Consider the following 21,099-nt stretch of genomic DNA (forward strand, 5'->3'; position numbering starts at 1 on the left):
ACGGGGAACGGCTCGAGCCGGGATAGAAAGTTTCCACCCCCCGGTCGAAAAGAAGCCTTTTATTGGAGTGGCTTCTTCGTTAAAGAAGCCCCCGCGCTTCCTGAACAGCCGTGGAGGATCGAAATCGAGGGAGATCGGAGGGAGATCGGTGGGAGAGCGCGCGGAACGAGAAGAGGAGGAGGGCTCTGAACGGAATACGGGATAGAGGGGTCAGGGGGCACCGGGGGAGGACGAAGGTGAAAGAGTGGGTGGGAAAGAGGCAGGGAGATAGAACGGTTCCCCTATTTGTAGCAAACAGGAGACACTGACGAGAACCGGGGATGCGTGCTAGACGCGGAATATGTCTGGCGTATGTAGAGAACCTCGTACACTCCCTCGGGATTGTTATGGGGGCATTCCGGCTTCTGGTATGTAATATCAGAAATTCCTGTCTACCTGTGTGTCGCCTGTTGCCCGTGCACGTTGTTCCAATTCGAACAGGCGGGGCACACGGTGCACAGCCTCGCGAAAGTGGTATTACTTCTGCCGGGTTAGAGGCCCAGGAGGGTGAGCTTGAGTATCCGGCCTCTCTCTGATACGTCCAATATTCGGAGGGCGAAACTATGCAAGTTCTACGACAAAAATTAACTAGACGAGGAGGAACCGCGAATTCGTTTGCTGTCAAACGAATCCGACTCGCCGCGTCGCGTCGCGCCGCGCCGCGGACGCTGGTCCCGTTTTTCATCTTGTCTTTGTGCGGCCGCGGCTAAACTGCGCCTCTTCTGCTCCTGAATCCCGAAAAATGCTGCACGGCGTAACGAATTGCCTAGCGAAGGTTTTTCATAACTTTGAACAATTTTTGGCTCGCAGGTCTCCGACCGCTTTGCTCGCTCTGATCGTTTAATTGAAAATATTTAGGGTAAAATTTGCCTGATTCGAGGATCACTCCTGGTATCGACAATTTCTTTCTTGTGCATTAACTCGTGCCACTCGATGCTTTTTCTATTTGCTGGCGACCGGATCAGTGAAATACGTTGCGAAAAGTTTTTCGAGAAGTTTGATTATATTACAAACATCTTGAAAATCGGAAATGTATAATTATTTTCATAAATACTATTGTATATAGAGCATCCAATGAAGTTTAAGATTTATTATTTTATAAAAAAAATTTTTATAAAAAAATAATTCTCCTGAAAAAAAAACAAATTGGATCTCATATCAGGAACCCATTTTTAAAAATTGAGAATTTGCATATTTTAGTTTTTCGTTTATTAAAAAGAAGCGGATTTGTTTTCTGTATTTGCAAATAAATTGTAATAGAATACATACTTTAGTTTTCAAACGTTCTAAGAAAAGTGTTTTCAATCGAAAATTATGATTTTAAAAATGGACTTTACGATGACAAGAATAATTGAAACCGTAATTGAAAATCGCATTAGTAGTTTCCGAAAACGTAGTTCGATCATATCTTTTGAGATCATTATTTAAAGGAACAATTTAGGTGACTCCGTTATCGAATAATCCTATTTACAGACTGCCAGTAATTGGATCATTAGGATTGTCATGAATTTAATATTTATCACGTTAACTATCCAATTAGCAACCACTGGTATACCACAACTGCGAAATAACTAAATGAAACAAAAGTTGAAAATCAAAATTTGCCAATAAAGTAGAACGTTTTCGTCGAACAAAAATTGATTATGTATAAACTATTGAATGCAACGCAGTCCATAAACAACAGGTTTTATTGTACAAATCAATAAGCATTTAGTCTGATATTGTATTGTTGTCCTTTCGATTTATTTGGATGATCGAGGATCCATTGTTCTTGTCAATATGTTCCACCTATACTAAATTTAATAACAGTATAGTCAAATTGTTAATTTGCCCGGCTCGTATACGAGCGAGGATATGCATTAGCGAAAAAATGCGTTTAGACAGCTAACAAGATAATACGTATAATAAAAAATTGAAATAAAAAGCTTTTGATCACATTCCCCCGGGAAGTGTTGAAATACTTGTGGAATTGTATGTCGTAGTCGTCGTGCGAAAAAAATGTCGGTGGCAGAGGTGCACAGTATGGAGGATCGGCAGCGTAGAGTGCGGAGGCTTCCGCTGTATCAAAAACGGACTACGGTTTCGCAACGCGGAAGGGTAGTTTTAGCCAGAGGCATCGGTTGTCTGCATTCGACACATTGTCAATTTGCCGCTGCTCGTCTCGCCTGTTTAAAATCGATCGCGTACAGGCACATATGCCTCCGCCGGCAAATACATTTCTGATGGGAAGATAAAACGAAGACCCGCTACCGAATTAATATTGAGGCATCATAACACGGGAGAAGCACCGGAGACATTGTCAATTTTCCACGTATTGCCTCCACAGGGCATCAGGCTTTTAAGAAATACATATACATTGAGGCAGTGAAGTCATTCGAACACCTTGGAGAACGGAATAACGTTTTTATAATTAGGCCAAGCGATCTAAATACTTTTGTAATTACTAGTTTACTAGACAATGGCAAAAGAATATTGTCCCCAAAAAACTGCAATTTGTTGAGATGATAAGAAGATTAAAAAATTATGTTTTTTCAACTTATTAATCCGAGCTTATAACGAAAATTTATAAAAAAAATATAAATAAAACTTGTATGCATTCTGAAATTTTCATCGAAATCAGTTACCGAGATCTAAAAGATGCATTAAAAAAAAAGATAAAAAAGGGTGAAGAAACATAATTTTTTAATATTTTTATCATCCCAACTAATTGCAATTTTTGAAAACTAATCCCACTGACATCTCAAAAATTTAGATCGTTAGGACCAATTATAAAGAACTTCGGTTTTAAAGAGCATTCGAATACATTCATGAGTATGTATATACATATATACATTATTGCAACGTGCAGTCCGTATTGTCTTTTCTCCTTCAGTACACCTTTTATATTATTAGGTTTCTCTTTTATATCGAATAGTCCATTTTTTACGTTATCTTATTTTAGCAAATAATGTTTAATGGTGAAACGTATTTACAGATATTGTCGTTAAGTCGTAATTGTAATAATAGCGCTTTCGAGGTTCCTACCTTCACATAAAATATTCTCATTGCAATTGGATCACTTGACCACTTCGATTACCTTGGTTGCGTCCCCGTTACCTTTCCTTCAGAATCGCAGCTGTGAACCTATAGTTAAATCCACTGTTCGCGTCACTTTCCCTTCCTCCATCGGCAAACAAAGGGCGCGGGGTCGGTACGCGGTGAAAACATTCGGGGTTCGGCGTACGCAAGAACATCGCTAATCATATTAAAGATAATTAACGTCGCCGGCGAGTAATATTCGATCACACTGCGAAATTTCGGTCCGTGTCAGGGCAATATTCGAACGATGAACGCAACGGTTCACGGGAAATGGTGTACCAGCGATTCCGCTCGGCCCTGGTCGCGTGGACGTTTCGAAAAATAGCCCGGAATTCTATGGTTTAATGAAACAGACAAAACCGAGGAATTTGCACGGCAAATTGGCCCGTAGGAATCCATCCGTATTTCAAATATCCATCCAGCGTTTGCAGTTTTTATCATTCGCGGACCGGCGGATGCTGTTACTGCGCCGACAAAACTTTATTACCGTTCAATTATCGTTACGCGACTGCCTCAAAGAACTACTATGCCTAACACGTGTACCTGGTACCGATAACTAACAACAGGATAGAGCCATCAAGACACAACAGGATCGCATCGTTAGCAGGCTCGAATCCGACTAGGCGATTCCAAATGATGTTACTTCAAAAAGGAAGTGAAATACATTTTTTACATAGACGTGCAGAAAGGCGCGATATTTTTAGAGGTACAACCGAATTGTAAATATTTGAACCAATTGAAATAGATATTACAATTTATCGCTATGTAAAGATTATAAAAGAAGTTTAGAAAGTATGACACGAAAAAAAGTCACACTAAAATAGACCACTTAAAAATCTCTGTTACGAACAATATGGAAAATGTTTATAATCCAATTTTGATGGTTTTCAGAAAATTATATCATAGAAGATAAATCATTTTTTAGTCTGTTTAAGTCATTAATGTATTTTTACTGCAGTTTGTATCAAATGAAAACATTAATTTTGGAATAAATGAATTACGAGTGAACTGTGGATCATTATGAATTTATAACATTTTTGAGTTTGTAAAATGCAAAGAAATGCGCATATTACTAAAAGTTTATTACGTTATTAATAATAACATTAATAATGTCATTGGCAGTAAGAATAAAAAATGTTATATTATATTTTCTTTGATTTAAAAAAAAAACGATTGATGAAAACGAGAGTTTGTATAAGAGTGACCTTGATTGTTCAAAGCGTCTGGTAAGATGACAATACGATACGAGAGTCGAGTACGCTTCTGTCGACATAGTCGAATTGTTAAAAATTAAAATACGTTCTCAGCGAATGCGATCTGAGAACTGAACTGGAAGATGAATATTCTAATAGGCACTTTCTTGTTCTTCGTTTCGTCCGATGAGTAAAGCGTCGAAGACGCTCTCTCAAAGCGCAACGTCTCCGATATTAACTCTACGTTATAAATTATTTTCATATTAATGCAGGAATGTCGAACTGACGAAGCGTTTCTGCCGTGTTTATTAAATTTCTTTGACATCCGCTCCCCCGAGCAATATGGCTTCTTGGCACGTGTGCGTGTCGTCTCCCCGAGGTCTCCACTTTCTCGAGCAAGGAGCGGAGCACGATTTTCCAAAAAGTTCACCTTTTCAAAGCCACGATTCCACCGTGCGATTTATGTTCGCGGTACGATAGTTCTCACAGTAATATTGTAATTGTAACACACAATCAACTTTATTTAATTATCACGCGAAAGTTTAAGATGCGTTAATCGATCGGGGCATCCCCGTGACTCGTGAGAATAATCGATACGGACTATTCGACAAGAAACTCTTAGTTTTAGGGTAAGTATTGAATTCTAAGTTATTAAATTAATTTTTCCATAATTTCCAAATATACGTCTAAAAAATGAAGGGAAAGGACAAACACTGTACATTGAATAAGATAAGAATGATAAGAATGTGATCGAGTTGGAAAAGACTTTAGGGACGCCATAGGAACAGGTTAGTATCAGACAACGAACCTGTCTCAAAATGCACCGATTAAATGTCAGATTTAAATCGTACATAAAGATACCATTATAAATGCCATTATAAAATATTCTACTGTGACTTAAATATTTCGCATAATATCAATGAAATTTTCATTTTGACTAAAGTCTAACAAAATTCTGCAGTCTAGTTATGATCGACGTTAGTATTTAATAAAAATTCATGAAAAATTTTCAACGATCTAAATTGTTCCTAATCGTACAATTATTAAAAACGATTATTTTCGGAGAGCTAAATGAAAATATTACGATTAATTAATTCGCGCTCAGATTGCGTATAAAAATGGACAATTTGGGAAGAGGAGATATAATTATTCGGCTCGTTTTTATAATTATTGACAATCGGTGACTAATAATCGTATCTCCTCTTCCCAAATTGTCCATTTTTATACGCAATCTGAGCGGGAATTATGGAGAAATTACTGTACTCTGTATCGAAGTACCTTGCAAACCTCGTTTTAACGTATCGAAAAATTGATCTTATCCCCTTAAAATATTTAGCGGTAGATTCGGCGGCGCGAGTACGAAGAGACCAGGAGTAATAACGGTGACGTAGACTCTCGAGGAACGGTGTGGGAGGTTTCCGAAAATCCTGTGAACGTGACGCGTTTCACCCAGTTCCGTAGTCCAGCGGGACCGTAATTCCCAATCGTCGCGATAAATATCCCGGTTGAACGGGCGCATTATACTACCCCCGAGCGACGACTCGTCGCCGGCAGGATGGTATAGTAAGGACGGTAGGATATAATAACGCGCGTCAATACCTGGGCCCCGATATGTTCGCGGACTCGTCTTGGTCGTTGACGCGGCCGACTTCCGTCTTCCGGACTGGCACTTTATAAAAAGGGGTAGCTATTGAATTAAAAGGACGCAGCGAATAAAGCGGGCAGGCTACGCGGCACCGTTGCCTCGCCGGAGCAACAAGGGCGCGAGGCTGGCACGGAGGGTGGCCGACGGAAGAGGAACGAGGACGCTGGAAACGCGGGAAAAAAGCTTGGCGGAAAGGAGAAGGAATCCTCTCCTGTTCTTCGTCCCCTCGCCACCCCAGCCGCCCCCTGCATCAACCGGACGCCGTGCTCACCGGCCATAAAAATAAAATTTCAATAAATCTCCGGCAGGGGGTAAGCTAGTGGGGCATCCAGAGGGCGGGCTACTCGCTCATTGGAGCTGCGCCCGCGGCGGTTACCGCCTACCGCAAAACAGAGACAGCTAAACTACAGTAACCTGGATAGAGTTTACCTCGGGATATGGACAGCCCCGCCAACCACCGTAGTCTGCGAGCAGAGACTCCGCTTCCACTACCGCTTCTCGATTTCTTTCTACGCAGCTGTCTCTCTTCGGCTTTCATCCCTATCGTCGCGGGCGGCGAGCCCGAGCCACGCGCTTCTTATTCTTCTCTCCGTCTTCTTCCTTCTGTTCGTCTTTCGCCATCCTGCTCTCTCCCCCCTCTCACTCTCTCTCTCTCTCTCTCTCTCTCTCTCTCTCTCTCTCTCTCTCTCGCCTCCACAGTCGCGTAATCTGCCTCGCAAAACGCTACCGGAAGTCGGCCGATTTCACCAATCCGCCTCGTCCAATGTTACAAACTTCGTCAGGGACTACGATGCCATCCCCGAATGCATTTTAGGAACTACAACATTTTGCAACCGATCCAAATCCCACGATTTTAACTTAATGCGATCTTTTTTCTAGCTGCAGTCTTCGCTTCAGCTTCCGCGTTTCTCCGGCCTAAGTTTAGCGATCAAGAGACTCGAGAGGAAAATTTGATTTTCCGATAGGCAAAGTAGCTATTGTCGCGCTTCTGTCTCCGCGTGCCGTGCTCGGCGCTAGCTCGGGGCTAGATACGGCCCTGGCTTTGGCGGCGAGTCCGAAGCGTAGCAGCGATTTAATATCACGCCCACAAACCGATGGCAGGAGCGAGACCGGCCTAGCGGGAGCCACGGAATGAAAGAAGAGGCGCGTAGGAGGATGGCTCGTGGTGAACAGAGAGAGCGAGGGCCACCGCCGCCGATTCGACGAAGGTGGGGGAGCTCAGATATGGCAGCCAGGCAGTCCGCTGTTTGCCTTGCTGTGGCACGGGCCGTTTCTCGGTTGCGTCTCGAAGTTCTACTGCATTGTCGCGCTAAATCGCAACATCCCCCTTGTGTTACTCACGGTTCACGGCGCTTATTTCGAAGGTGACGTTTCGCGGTGACACGCGGGTTTCCGGCTCCGCGATTTTTTGTGGCGGGGTTACGCTCCCCGGGACCGGCATGCTCAACAACATCTCCGCCGGCGGCTTCGTTCATGGTATCACTGGTAAGTAGCCGCAGCTGACAGACTGTAAAACAGCCCATAAGTAGACCGTTACGAGACGAAAGCCACGGGAAATGTAAACAGTCCATTGATGCGAGTTTTGGTACTTTGATTGGATCTAATTTAAACTGTGAAAGACGAACGGCGCGTTTGGATAAGCGCGTTGCTTTCGGATTAAGGTATGTGCAATTTGAAAGGAAAATTTGGAATACGTTGCAGACTGTATGTAATACTTGCGCCAACTTTCGAAGAAGATCGTGCTATTTACTATTTATGTTTTGTGAAAATCAGCGTAAGGTTTTCTAAAAATTCATCGTCGATGTCGAAATGATTCTTGTAGCAAAGATACCGCTCTTTGTAACCGATTGGATAAGTAGAGCTCGAGAAACTGTGTGCACCATACTGGAACATGTCCTTTCGAAGAAAATACTGTTACATGCAAATACAGTCTGATAGCAGCTTGTAATAAAAGCACGGATCTTTTGTACCTCATTTTCAAAGGTCCAAACTAGCGATCGAACCAGAAATCAGTATCCTAACCCTTCAAATACGTCGAGTATCTTTTGACAGTTCCATAGGTTCGGTTGTGGCCTCGAACTTTTCACGTTCCCTCATCGCGTTTGCGTAAGCAGTTGTGAAAGATTTGTATAACGCGAGTGTCCCTTTTCTCCTACATTCGTACGTTCTTTTGACGCTAAGTAAACGGTTCTGGATTCTGAAAACTACCATGTTTTCCATTGGGCACAAAAGACAAACGGTCGAATGAGCAATCTACAGGATTGTTTTGCAGCTAGTATTAACTTTTTATTTTAACGTTTAGAACTGGTTTATAAGTAGTTAATTATTAATATTGAGAGCGGTCGAAGTGAGTAAAATGCTGAAGATTCATTAAGAGTTTCTGCGTGGATTCCTTTTCTATTTAGAAGATCTGGGAACTTGTTGTGAATGAGAGAATTGCACACGATAGAATAAGTTTCTAAATTAATGAAATGTAAAGAAATAATTCTGTCTTTACTTTGAGCAACCTTCTAGTCAAATATTGTTTAATTTTTAATTATTATCATAATTATTCACTAAGGTAATAATAACATACAGAAGTTACCCTTTTGTATCACCGCATTGACTGCAATAACAGACATGTCGTTAAATTATTGGTGGATTGTTTCTGACTCTTAACAGTAGTCTAGTTTTTTTTTTTTTGTGAAACAATTTCGAATGGGATATGAACTGTGAAGAGTGGAAGAACGATAGATGGTTTTTTATTGCTGACCCGTGGAGTTGGATGCGAAAGATTGATGCCAGATTTTGCAGCTTTTCCGTGTCATTATTCTTTCTCCGCTATTTTTGTGCAATATTTAGCTGGCTACCATTGATCCGACTGGTCGTTTTTCTGGCGTAAGTGTTTCCCTCCCGAATAAGAACGATCGTTGGTCCGTTCTTCGACGAAATGGAAAGCGAGAGAAACCTCTTCGGTAACTGTTCGATTTATAACATTGTCGACAGGATTTGTGCTGGTTTGAATTTTTTTATCGTCCAAGGTTGTTAAATGTCTACGAGTGTGGGTGGCTCTTCCTAAGCGACGGCGTACCATGGTCTCCGCTATTCAAACATTAAACCGCAGAATTTGTTTACAATTTAGATAACTCGTGTCCTAGTTAGTGAACTAACAAGTCAAGAAGCTTCCTCGAATACCCATTTAATTTTGAAATAAAATTTGTTTGAGGTATTTTTTATTGAAGGCCTAGAATCTACAGGTCAAATGACTTGCCGACTTCCAATCAAATTAAGATCTGGCACAAATTAGAATATGATCCCGCTTAAAAAGAATAGATTATTTACATTGTACGAGTTGTACGCAAAACTTGTCCATGGTAAGAAACATTACATGCTAATTAGTGGACTCTTAAAACCTTGACCAATTACTTCGCGATGATTTACGCTGCAACATAAAGATTCTGTGTCTCCAGTTTTAAGATTTTAATTTTCACTCATAATTTGCTATCGAACAGTTTTGTTCGTGATATGGTATAGCCTTGTTATGTAACACGTTGAGACGTGACATTGACAGACATCAAACGACGGTAAATTACTGATTTCAGCAATTATTTTTATCTATTATAAAGATTTACAATCGCACGCGAATCAAGCCTTCGACCGTCGGCGCTGCGTTGAACCGTGCTTTCGAATCGCTTCTCGTAGATTAGGACGTAATTAACTTCGGCGCTTAACAATTACTTTCGCAGAGAGAATAACATGCAGCAGCACGTTTATATTTCCCTAATTTTTTTCATTACTTTCTAAAGCGATTCATGATGGTTACGCGAAATTTAGTTGGTGGTAGACCGGCGGAAACTGCTCGAAATATGTCTTCCGCATTCTATTTTAACACTAATCGTTAGCATGCGCTTCGCTTATACCCCCTCGTAAAATATACAACAGCAAAATGAACCAGATCCTGCAAATCGCTGTTCACCCAGATAACAAATGCGCATAATTCGCACGATTTCATTTATTACCCACCATTATACGATACATATTTTAAGCTCACTTTTACATCATTTTACTCTCGTATGAATCATTCGCGGCACCATTTGTTACGGTCGAAAAGTTCGGAACATTCTGTCCTAGCTCCGATTCAATTATTTTAGTTCAAATTAAAAACAATCAACTTCGTCGTTGCTTATTTATATTAGAAATCGTTAACAAAAATCAACGATATTTCTAACGCAGTTTTACTGTAAATTCACTTTTGTTCTGATTTTATACAATTATTATACACAATTATATAATTTGCACAAAGATGTACAGTTTATTTATTAATATATTTTTAATTTCACGTCGTACTTCTTTATTATGTGCATTAAATTTCTATAAGCTTCGTATAGAAAGCTTAGCGATAATTAATATTATTGTGTAATAAGCAGTACGCATTATATTTATTTGCAAACCATTAATTATGCATATTCAAGATTCTGCAACCACGCATATTGAATTTTTTAATACACCCTTTTAACAGAAACACGCGAAACAAGGCAGTTGGTGCTTACTGTATTGCGTTATCATGTCATACACAATTCTCAACCGTAAAATACGCTACCATAATTGTATGGCACACGTCCCATAAACATTCAAAGGTTTTTCATTTATCGCATAAATTAAATTAGAACCATAACTATTCGTCTGTGATGTGCGTCTTAGGCCTGAAGTACTCTGAATTCTTTTTAAAGTCTTTAATGACTTAATAAGTTGTCCCCAGCTCCATTTTTGTAACAGTAATATGCTTTATTCTTACGTTTAAACCTTTACTATATAAGTTAACTTTTCTTTACTCGGATCGTATAACAAGAATTGCAACCCTATCGAATTACTGCACCGTAATTCATCTTTCTGGTGTCTCTATTGTTAAATGCCGAAATCAAATGAGAATATATTCTAATCATTTATAAATAAATAACTAAGTAAACACTATAAATTAAAAGATAGACCAGCAAAAACACGTTCACTTAGATCGCTGCATAATAAGTTCAAAGGAGCCGAAAGTTTGAAAACGAGTGCAGAAGCGTTCGATTGTTGAAACGCCGCGAAAGTTCGACGTTGGTACCCCTTCTTATTAAAATTCTTCGAGATTTACGTGTATCCAGGTATCCGGAGGCGGTCGGAGACCAAAGAGAATCGGATACTCCGCGAAGAAAAGGGAAAAAGTTTGGTTCCACGTAAAACAGAAAAACTTGCCGCCGATAACACGTGGCGGCGCGGCCGGCCCGTTCGCTTCTCTCCCGCTCAAGGAAACCGCTTCTCGAGTTTGATGACCTTAATTACCTCAACACTGATTACATTAGGCGGAAAGTTAAGGAACGATTTAGAGTTGGGATGCTGCTACCGATAGAAACCGAGGGACGCGCGACGCGTTCAACTAGGGCTCATCGCGGCGCGAGTTTTGTCCATGATTTCGGCCCCGACGAACAAGCGGCGGCTTATTTCATCTACGCGAAACAATTACACATGAAAAATTAGAGCTGAAAGTATGCGATAACGTTTTTTCCAACGTTTGCGAGAAATTCGAGTGCGAAAGTTCGTCGAATGCGTACGCGTTAATTAGAAGCCGCGCGTCGCGATCAGACGAATTTCAAATTCGATTTCCTCCGGAACGAAGTTCCTTATACGAACAAACTTTATTTTGCACCTACGTTTTAATTTTTGTAAAAGCGATGTATCGCTCATTTTTTTGCAATTTCATGGTTCTAGGAATTTTCGAATTTTGTCTTCTTGAGTTTTCATTAACGTTTCAACACTTTTCGACAATTTTTAAATGCAGATTGATTCCTTCGTCTTGCTTTGGAAATGGTCCGTGAAAAAAATATGAATTTGCATTGCGAATTTGAGAATTCTCACGGCAGGACTGCGACGGTGACGAAGTAATTTCACGGTTCGGATTAATTGCATTTGGTGCCATCGTCGATGGAACTCAGACAACGAGTCGTCGATCGGGATCGCGACGTTCGGCATCAGCGCGGCCGTCACGCCGTTTTCGGTTTGGTAATGTGATTTATGAATTTATTAATCAGACGCTTTCGACCGGACGGCTGTCAATCAAGAGATTTTTAAGCGTGCGTCGATGCCGGCGGTTCTCGGTGTCGTTATTGAAATGATTTTCGTCGTCGGTATATTGAATCAGTCCCCGGGCAACCAGTTTTTACGGTCTCGCATCGCATCGAAACGAAACGAAAACGGGAAAAAAAAGAAGACACGGAAATAATCGAGCGCGACGTACCCTCTGCGCAGCCTTAGGTATTATCATTTTAATTCGATTAAAAAATCCGATAATCCGATCAGGTGCAATAGGATTAAATAATCTTTCTAGGAGCTAATAAAGGGTAAAGCACCGCCCGGCAAACAAAAGAGTTGCTGATACACACAATCGCCGTCCTCCGCTTCTAAACCTCGGCTAATAACTCTAGAATAATAATTAACCCGTTCGGGACAATTTCGCGCAGATCTGCGCCGGTATTTGATACTTTACTGTATTATGCGAGCTAGTTATCACAAATTAACCCTTCGAGGGCGATTATCACCGTATAGTTTCATTATTTGGGCAACAAAAAGCGTTCAGATTTTGATGTGTGATGCAGTCCTCTGAGAGAATTGTTTGCAATGCTTTAAAAAACCTTTGTCCATAAAAGGTTGGACTGTAAATCTTTAAGCAAATCTTTAGTCGTCAATTCAAAGAAACTGCGAGAAGTAAAAATCTCGCTTGTGTGATCGTAGATCACAATTGTTTAATATAATAATGAGAAATTTTATATGATACAAGAGAACTATAATGCATTTCATAAGAAATTATTTCGAGTACAATAATTTTAGAATCTACAGTGTGGTAGGATGTATGTACCGGTTCTGGCCAGTGCACAGATTCTGGCCATTTGTATTATTATTCGTATTTTCTTATTTTAACTTGGCTACAATTTCTAGATATTAAAAGAACTTTAAGGTACTAAACACAGTGGGCCACAAAATTATTCGCTCACCCTTTAAAACGCGATAACTTTTTGAGAACTGAATTAAATGACTCGCATTTTTTTTTAGATGACAGAAGGACTAGCCTATTAGACGATGACTGAAGTGCTTTTTCTTTTAAATCTTGCTATTACTTGTATTCGCAAAAAAAATTTCTCATTTTTAACTTTTTTATCTGAGCCTATAACGAAAATTTATAAAATATCTCTCGTAGATCTCGGTAACTTATATGCCTGTTGAAAATTTTATCGAAATCGGTTCACGTTGTTACGAGTTACAACAAATTAAAGATCGCAAAAATCGCAGTTTTATCACAATTTTGACCCAAAAATATAAGAAATCTGCAGTTTTTAAAATCCTTCAACGTCTGTATCTCGACTCTGGTTTAACCGATTTCGATCAAATTTTCAGCACGCATATAAGTTACCGAGATCTTCAAAAGACATTTTTTAAATTATCGTTATAGGCTCAAATAAAAAAAGTTAAAAAATGAGGTTTTTTTTAATTTTTTCTTTTCATTCCAAATAATGGCAAAATTAAAAAAAAGCTTTTTAGCCATCGTCTAATAGACTAGTACCTCTGTCATCTAAAAAAAAATGTAAATCATTTAGTTCAGTTCTCAAAAAGTTATTGCGTTTTGAAAGGTGAGCGAATAATTTTGTGGCCTACTGTATATAGTTTCTAGTGGATATGAACAATTACACTAAATTCTCCCTAATTGATGCTCAGATTGTACACAAAAACGGACAATTTGGGAAGAGGATTTTATAATTACTGATTTTCAACAACTATAAAAACGAGCCGCAAGGCACGAATAATTGTATCTTTTCTTCCTAAATTGTCCATTTTTGTGCACAATCTGAGCTTCAATTACAGAGAATTTACTGTAATGAGAAAACTTTTTATCTGCACCACAAAGTTCTGGAAGCACTGGAATTGTGCGTTTTTCTTACAATAAACGTAAAGTTATTTTACTATTTTTGTAATATAATAATTCTTTCATCATTCTGTTACCTTATTGCAAGTTAAATATCAAAACTGAAGGTATTAAATGATCAATTAAAACTTGTACACTACTTATGTGATTCAAGACTTTAACAATATTTCCGTTCGATTTCATATAAATCCTTAGTGTGACGACGACCGATACGTCCACTCTACTAATAAATAATGTTTTTACTGGTGATTACATTACACATTGAAAGTCGAATGAAACTTGTTTTTCGCATGAAGTTGGTAGTCTCAGCGACGAACGTCCACGCTTTGTGTCAACTGAACTTCTTTCGTTCCTTTATTCTCTTAGTCGCCGAGACGCGACGTTCTGCTGCAGGAAAAAATTATTGTAGATTTGATGGAAAAATCTGGTACCTGTTCTATCTTTCTGTTTTTCCCAAGGAGGAGAAAGAGAGGTAGAACGGAACGAAGAGATCAAAGGGTCCCACCGAATTTCGGACGAGAGCGAGGGTGCTCATAAATACCGGGTCTTCGAGCGAAATCGAAATAAAATCATCAGGAGTCATAAAACTAAAACGGAAATAAAGACCAGTCATAAAGTTCATTCATACGGAGTACCCATTGAGCAAACCTGCTCGCGTGGTGGTCGGGACACCTAACGGTCCTCCACGATCGACGAAAAACTGTCGACAGTCATAACTATCGTCCTAATTAATTATTTGAAATAATTTATTTCCATTTCGGAATTGCCTCATTCAATATTCAACAATCGATTACGACCGGTTTTTGCGGGTCGTCTGCGACTTCCACAGGGTACAGATTTTCGGACGCTTTTCGTATTTCCGAGGGCAGCGTCTGTCTAACTCGAAATAGTTTCGCGCCGAACGCTATTAATTATTGAAAAACTGCGGACCGAATATTCGAGGAAAGCCGATCGACGCGACGTGCAGTGACGAGCAAAAGAGTGAACTACCGACGATTGTGACAGGGACAATGCGAATGCGTGATCCTCGTTGCTCGGTGAAAAACATTAATTTCTTATCTTAATTACAAAACCAAAAGCTAAATAATCATTTATTTCCTTTTCTCTTTCTAATATAGTTGCAGTAGATTGAAATTAATGTAAGCACGGTCTAAAATTCTTCTGAAGTTTTTAATTTTGTACTTTAACCAGTTATCTATCGCCACTCTCTTTGAAAAGCGTGTAATTCACTATAATGAAATCGCATATATTTGACTTTCTTCATATTTTGTTTAAATACAACTCTTTTAAGAAATGTATAACTATATAAAGAATATCAACATATATAGCCTTCTTAAACAGTTAGCTCGTCATAAACAGCTAACTGGTTAATTGCCCATTATTGTCATAAATGCATAAAATCATTACAAGCCGATTCTAATGAACGTGTCACTTTATTTTCATTTATACTGTGTACAGAATATTAAAGGAAATGACAATGCGATGCAATATTTACAATACTGCACACGAACAACACTTTTCCATTGAAGGATTTAAGTTGATATTTATCCTATCATACGTTAATGGTATTCTTGACAAGACAAAGACGTTCCCACTTATGCTCGTCGCTGTACAACGATGGTCCAGACTGGCAGCCGATCGAAAACGAAAGTCGCCCGTAATCGTTCGCAATAATCCGCGAAGGATCTTGCGAAACGAACAGTTTGCACGTCGTGTACCCGCTCGTTATTCATCGGATGCACAAATTGCATTAACGCGCACACGCGAGCCGGAATATCAGCCGCCGATAAAAACGGAAACGGATTTTCGTACTGGCATTTGCATAACTTAGCGAGAACCGCCTCGCCGGAAGCATGTAACCCGAAATTATGTAACTATTTACGTGACACCGCGACACCCATTGAAATTCCAGACTGGTAACGGGTATTATGCATCTGGCCGGGCTGTATTAAACATTTTGAATGCAGCCGGGACGGCCTGCTCGGCTGTAAATGAATCACTATTAACAACCTGGATTATAAAATATCGATGCAAAACTGCCCGGGCCCATGGTATTTATGTAACCAATAAAATTTCTCGCCCGTTACTATATTATCGTTCCGAATCGTGTGTAACTTCGTGATACGGTTCGACAGGCCGTTCGATACTCAATTAATCGCACGCGAGATTTCATGTGAACGAGTCGAGACGACATGTCGTCGCAACGTCTTACACGTCATTCCTGCTTAATTGATTCGCAATGAGTGAGACATAATATATATTCAGTAATTTTTCATGATAGACGCTGCAGTGGTTTTTTATTCGTTTTTTTTTTTTAATACAAGCTTTGAGCCATACGCAAACGTATTAAATTATTAGTGTGCTTAACGTATTAATTGTTAATGTACAAGATACATTTACGCATTCATACACGACCATGCATTATGCACGTTTCTAAGTTTTGCTTCTAGGAACAGGTTGTTTGGTTTTCGAAAGCTTCGCTGCAAAAAGTTTGATAAAATTTCGAATTAGCACACGATTGATCTGTTCGTCCAAGAAATAAATCAGTTAGCAAATTGCCTCCTCTCTATATGATAAAATTAATTATCGACACTAGGAGTCTGGACTGTAAAGAATTGAAAAATGAAGCTTAGTAATTCTTTTGGCTAGAAACGAGTCTTAACAAGACATCAATTATCACGTATCTAAATCTGGCTATCAAAAACTTCAATATCTCAGGACACAGCGATCGACGAATGTCGGTATCGTAAGGGCTTACAAAGCGAAGCAAAGCAATTCTCTCATTAACAAGTCTGAACAAGGAATCAATCAGCGGATTGTCGTCTGTCTAAATCTGTTGACAGCTCTTCCCAACAAAGCTATAGCTGATCGTTAAATTGCTATAAACAAAATTCGAAAAATACCATATTTTCACTGTTAATAAATTTAATAAATTGAACAATACATTTAAAATTTTTAACTGTTTCCGTTGTTCCGTATCTCATCTGCTGATTTCTCTCACAAGTGCATAAAATCCGCCGTCGACTGATCACAAAACGCAACAGCGTGATTGGATAAAAGGCGAAAGGAAGCGATTTTCTCATTAACGAATCCGAAGAAGAAAGCAATTAGCAGATTGTCTTTCGTCTTCGACACGCAGCGGCGTAACGAGGTTGGGCTGGAAGTTGGTCGGAGTCCGCGATGGCGTCGTGATTCCTCGACTTCCGGCGCGCGAGGGTTGCAGAGTGGCTTATCGAAAAGTCCCTAGGCGGCAAGCGGGAGGCCCGGGGAACTAGTTTAGCCGATTGCGTAAGCAGCTTCGACAAAGCAGAACGAGGCGCGATGGCCGCCGGTCGATCACGGGCACGGGCACAAGCAGGGGCACGGGCAGGGGTACGAGGATCGTCACGGTTCGAGGCAGCTCGCGCGCGATGGAAGAGTGTTCAACGACCAGCGTGACTGGCTGGAGGTGTGAGTGCGTGCATGACGACGGGCCCAGAGTCCGTGTGTTTGCTCGCCTAGAAGCCGGAGGCCGGTGACGATTCTCGCACCTTCGTGCTAAGTGGTCCGTGTTCCCCTCACCATCGGCCGGTCAGCTTCTGCTCCTACACAAATTTAAACTACATAGAGCAGCGAAACGGAGCGGGGCCCGTGGCGGGGTAGCGGGGAACCAGAAAAAGGAAGAGGAAACGGTCTGTGTAATGCCATGATTTTTTCGCGTCTCGTGTTCGCAGGAGTGAAGGATCTTCATGCACAGGACCTGAAGAGGCACGAGAAGTTGGACACTCCCGTTCTCGGAGTGAATTTGGGCACCGGCCTGTCCGCCGGCGGTGGCCTCACGCTTCATCAGGAATTGATCATGGCTGGCACGGGTAAGCGATCACTTCGTCCCCACCCGTTCGTCCTCTTTCTCTTCTCGCCGCTGCCTTGGCAGTCTTTATCATTTCCGACAGTGTCACTCTCATCTCGCCCGATGATCCTGTCTCCTGTATCTTAAACTCGACTGCTCGAGCGGTTCGGGGTTTGCCAGCCACGGTCATTGCTGTGTGTCTGCAGAGATTCGACGAGTCGTGGAAAAAACATTGCTTACGTGTCTGAAACGCTTTTCACTTTGGTACTCGTATAATTAACACGTTAAGCGCCGAAAATGAAACCCGAAAGTTCTCGCAAAATTTCGATGTCTCGAATATCTTTTGATACTGTACAACTTTACGCTAAAATTAGTATCGGCTGCTTCGAATTGGGCCAATGAGAGTTGAAATTAACATGGGCTGGGGAAGATGATATTGGAATTTTGGAAACAGTGGAAAGAGGAAATGGAAATAAGTCGACCCTAAAAATTCTCACGAAATCAAGGTGATTTAACTAATGAAACTGAGACTAGGGAATTCAAATGTGTCGTAGCGGATGGTATCTTATCTCTTTCTTGCAGTCTTGATATCTTAGTAAAAATAATCTTTGAAAAGTGGTAAAAAAATCAAAGTCACTCCTATGTGACCAATACGGCACTCGACGTATAACGAGAATTGTTAATTTCTTAAAGGAATTTAAACTGTAATCACACACACACACACACAATGTTAAGCGTGGCTTTAGACTTGTTTTATTCTGTTCAACCTCTGCAAGTCACAATATTCGAATGCTGCTCTGGACAACTGGTGGGCCCTGATTCAGTTCTTTCACTTTTCAACCTGATTTTTGAAAGTTTACGCATAGCTATTTTTAGAAGACTCTATATTAATAGTCGTTTCGAAAGGAATGAAACAAGAAAATGGAGAAGCTATGATTTAGCTATAAAATGTTGCATTAAATTGCAGCGGAAAAATGTTTCTTACTTCATAAACAATGTGGCATTAGTTCACTCAAACCATGTAATATACATTTTTTAAACGTATTCTAAACTGAAATTCTTTTATTGTTTCGTCTGTAATTATTTTATTGTCCTTAAACAATCCTATTAGGCTCAAAATAAGATAAGGTGCTCATTAAAATTTATTAAATGCTTACGTATGCTGCACATTGAAGATCGGAAGTTGATAGAGAGCATTTAGATAACTGAAAATTCAGGAATATATTGGCTATATTGATTGATGTCACTTTATCATTTTTTGAGCAGTTTCAAATTGGATCGTGGGTTGAATTAAAAGGATTTTTGCTAAGAAAATGTATATTAACTATAATATGATGAAAATTCACTCACTAAACAGAATATGACTACTTTTACGACTTATCGTAAGTACAGTTAATTCGAAGCTATAGAAGATTCGAAGATTATGTCAGTCCAATCAACTAATATTGTTTCGTATAACATATTTTTCACAGGTTAAAATTTGAACTTCCGGCTTAGCTTTCACGGAATGATGCTTCTGTCATTTTAAGACAGTGATCCTTGCTATTCCGACAGTATATCACCGGGCTAGAAATAACTGAAGCCACTAAAATCATGTGAACGTTCGGTGTTATAAATGTATTCGTTATCCGAACTTCGCTGTTTTTAGCAGTTTCCGTTCCATTGCATCGCATTGACGTGGAAACTCGTTGCATTACGATGTAGAACCATCAATTGATTCTTGGAATACTTCGATTCCAAGTAGAGCTTCGTCAGACTTCTTTTGTGAAGTTAAATGGTTAATTATTAAGTGCTAATTGCTTTTAAATTCTGCGATAAACTTGTGACGATATTTTGCGTCCAATTTTTTATTGTGAAACCATGCTTGAAGTTAATATAATAACAAACTAAATAGTAGTATAACGTGAGCACTGCATTGCTAAATAATTAATAATGTTTATAAAATAATATCTTTCTTTGAAATAAATTAAATAATTGTTACTTAAATGAAACATTACTCACTTAACGTATTGAGAGCTTCATCATCATTCCGACGATTAACTCACTTTAATTTTGCATAGAAAATCTTAGAAAGAATAAAAGGCTATCTTCGGAAAAGTTCTGCTACCTTCTATAAAACAGTAACAGACAGATTTGTTCACAAAGAGCTGTGAAATGATTTCTTCGAACTGCACATCAAATTTTAAATGTTATTAAAAAAATTAAGAGCAGACAAAACAAGTAAGAAAAATAGAGAACGAAACAAAACAGAAAGTACATGAACGAACGTACTTTCCCAAAAATGTCTCGCAATCTGGAAATGGGGGATTGCTGAAAACATTTGAAGTAACTTTTTCCTTGGCGAAAATGCAATCCGCGGCTTTGTTTGCGAGTTATTAACGAAAAACCGTGACCAATTAGAGACGAGATCAGCTGGCGGAAGACGGCCGAGCCAATGAGCGGAACTGGGCTTCGTGCGCTCGTTGACTGAATCGCCTCGCGCCAGCCGAACTCGCCTTTTATTGGTCAGTGTTTTTCATTAATAACTCGTAAACGAAGCCGCGGATTGTAATTTTGCTAAGGAAAAGGTTACTTCAAATGACCTTAGGAACCCCATATTTCCGGATTGCGAGACATTTTTGGGACATTCTGTATATTCGCTATGCTAGATATACCATCAACATACTGGAAAGAATTTCGTGGCCAACCAAATAAATTTAAAAGTTGGTGTTTGAATGGAAATAAGCTTCATTGTTTATGAAGTTTTCGAAAACGCTCAGAGAGAACTCAACGATATGCGGGGTTAAAGATGATGAAAAATGTCGCAGGGAACACGGCAGGCATCGGACAAGGCGATGACAAGCCGGCGAAGCAGAAACGGCATCGGACGAGGTTCACGCCGGGCCAGCTGAACGAGCTGGAAAGGTGTTTCAATAAAACGCACTATCCGGACATTTTTCTTAGGGAGGAGATCGCCGTGAAGATTGGCCTCACGGAGAGTCGAGTCCAAGTGAGTATTATCGATAAGACATGCGAGATACAGTAGTCGACTAGAAATTGCACCGCTTTGAAGATGCCGGTGGTTCCTGATTTGCTTTTACCATGCGCGCTAAGGAATCGTCAGTGCCAATCATACAAATTTAGACTACATTAATCCCTTTTTGTACGATTATTTTCACACTTACAATGATATTTTCGATTGCAGTCATTTTTTAACTCTTTAGGACACAGGATTTCAGGAAATAAAATAGACCCCCATATTGCTCAGAAATTTTATTGCGTTTTAAATTTTTTAAAATTCGTAGATTTTTATTAACAAAGGAATCACAATATAAAAGCATAAAAAAATAATAATAACTCAATTCAATTTGTTGGTATAGAGTGGGACTCAAATAGTCCCCCC

The 21,099-nt window shown here is 39.8% G+C and overlaps 1 protein-coding gene across 1 annotated transcript in view; it reads left to right on the top strand.

Annotated features, from left to right (window-relative positions):
* Nucleotides 1-7,208: 7,208 nt before the first annotated feature.
* Nucleotides 7,209-21,099, top strand: part of otp (orthopedia homeobox) — a 56,272-nt gene continuing 42,381 nt past the window's right edge. Inside the window, exons 1-3 of the mRNA XM_076527321.1 lie at nucleotides 7,209-7,440; nucleotides 17,602-17,739; nucleotides 20,525-20,706. Coding sequence (XP_076383436.1) covers nucleotides 7,395-7,440; nucleotides 17,602-17,739; nucleotides 20,525-20,706 — 366 coding nt within the window. The 5' untranslated portion in view covers nucleotides 7,209-7,394. The remainder of the gene's footprint in view (nucleotides 7,441-17,601; nucleotides 17,740-20,524; nucleotides 20,707-21,099) is intronic.

This window comes from Megalopta genalis, chromosome 19 (assembly GCF_051020955.1).
Source record: "Megalopta genalis isolate 19385.01 chromosome 19, iyMegGena1_principal, whole genome shotgun sequence".
In the NCBI taxonomy this organism is placed as follows: Eukaryota; Metazoa; Arthropoda; class Insecta; order Hymenoptera; family Halictidae; genus Megalopta; species Megalopta genalis.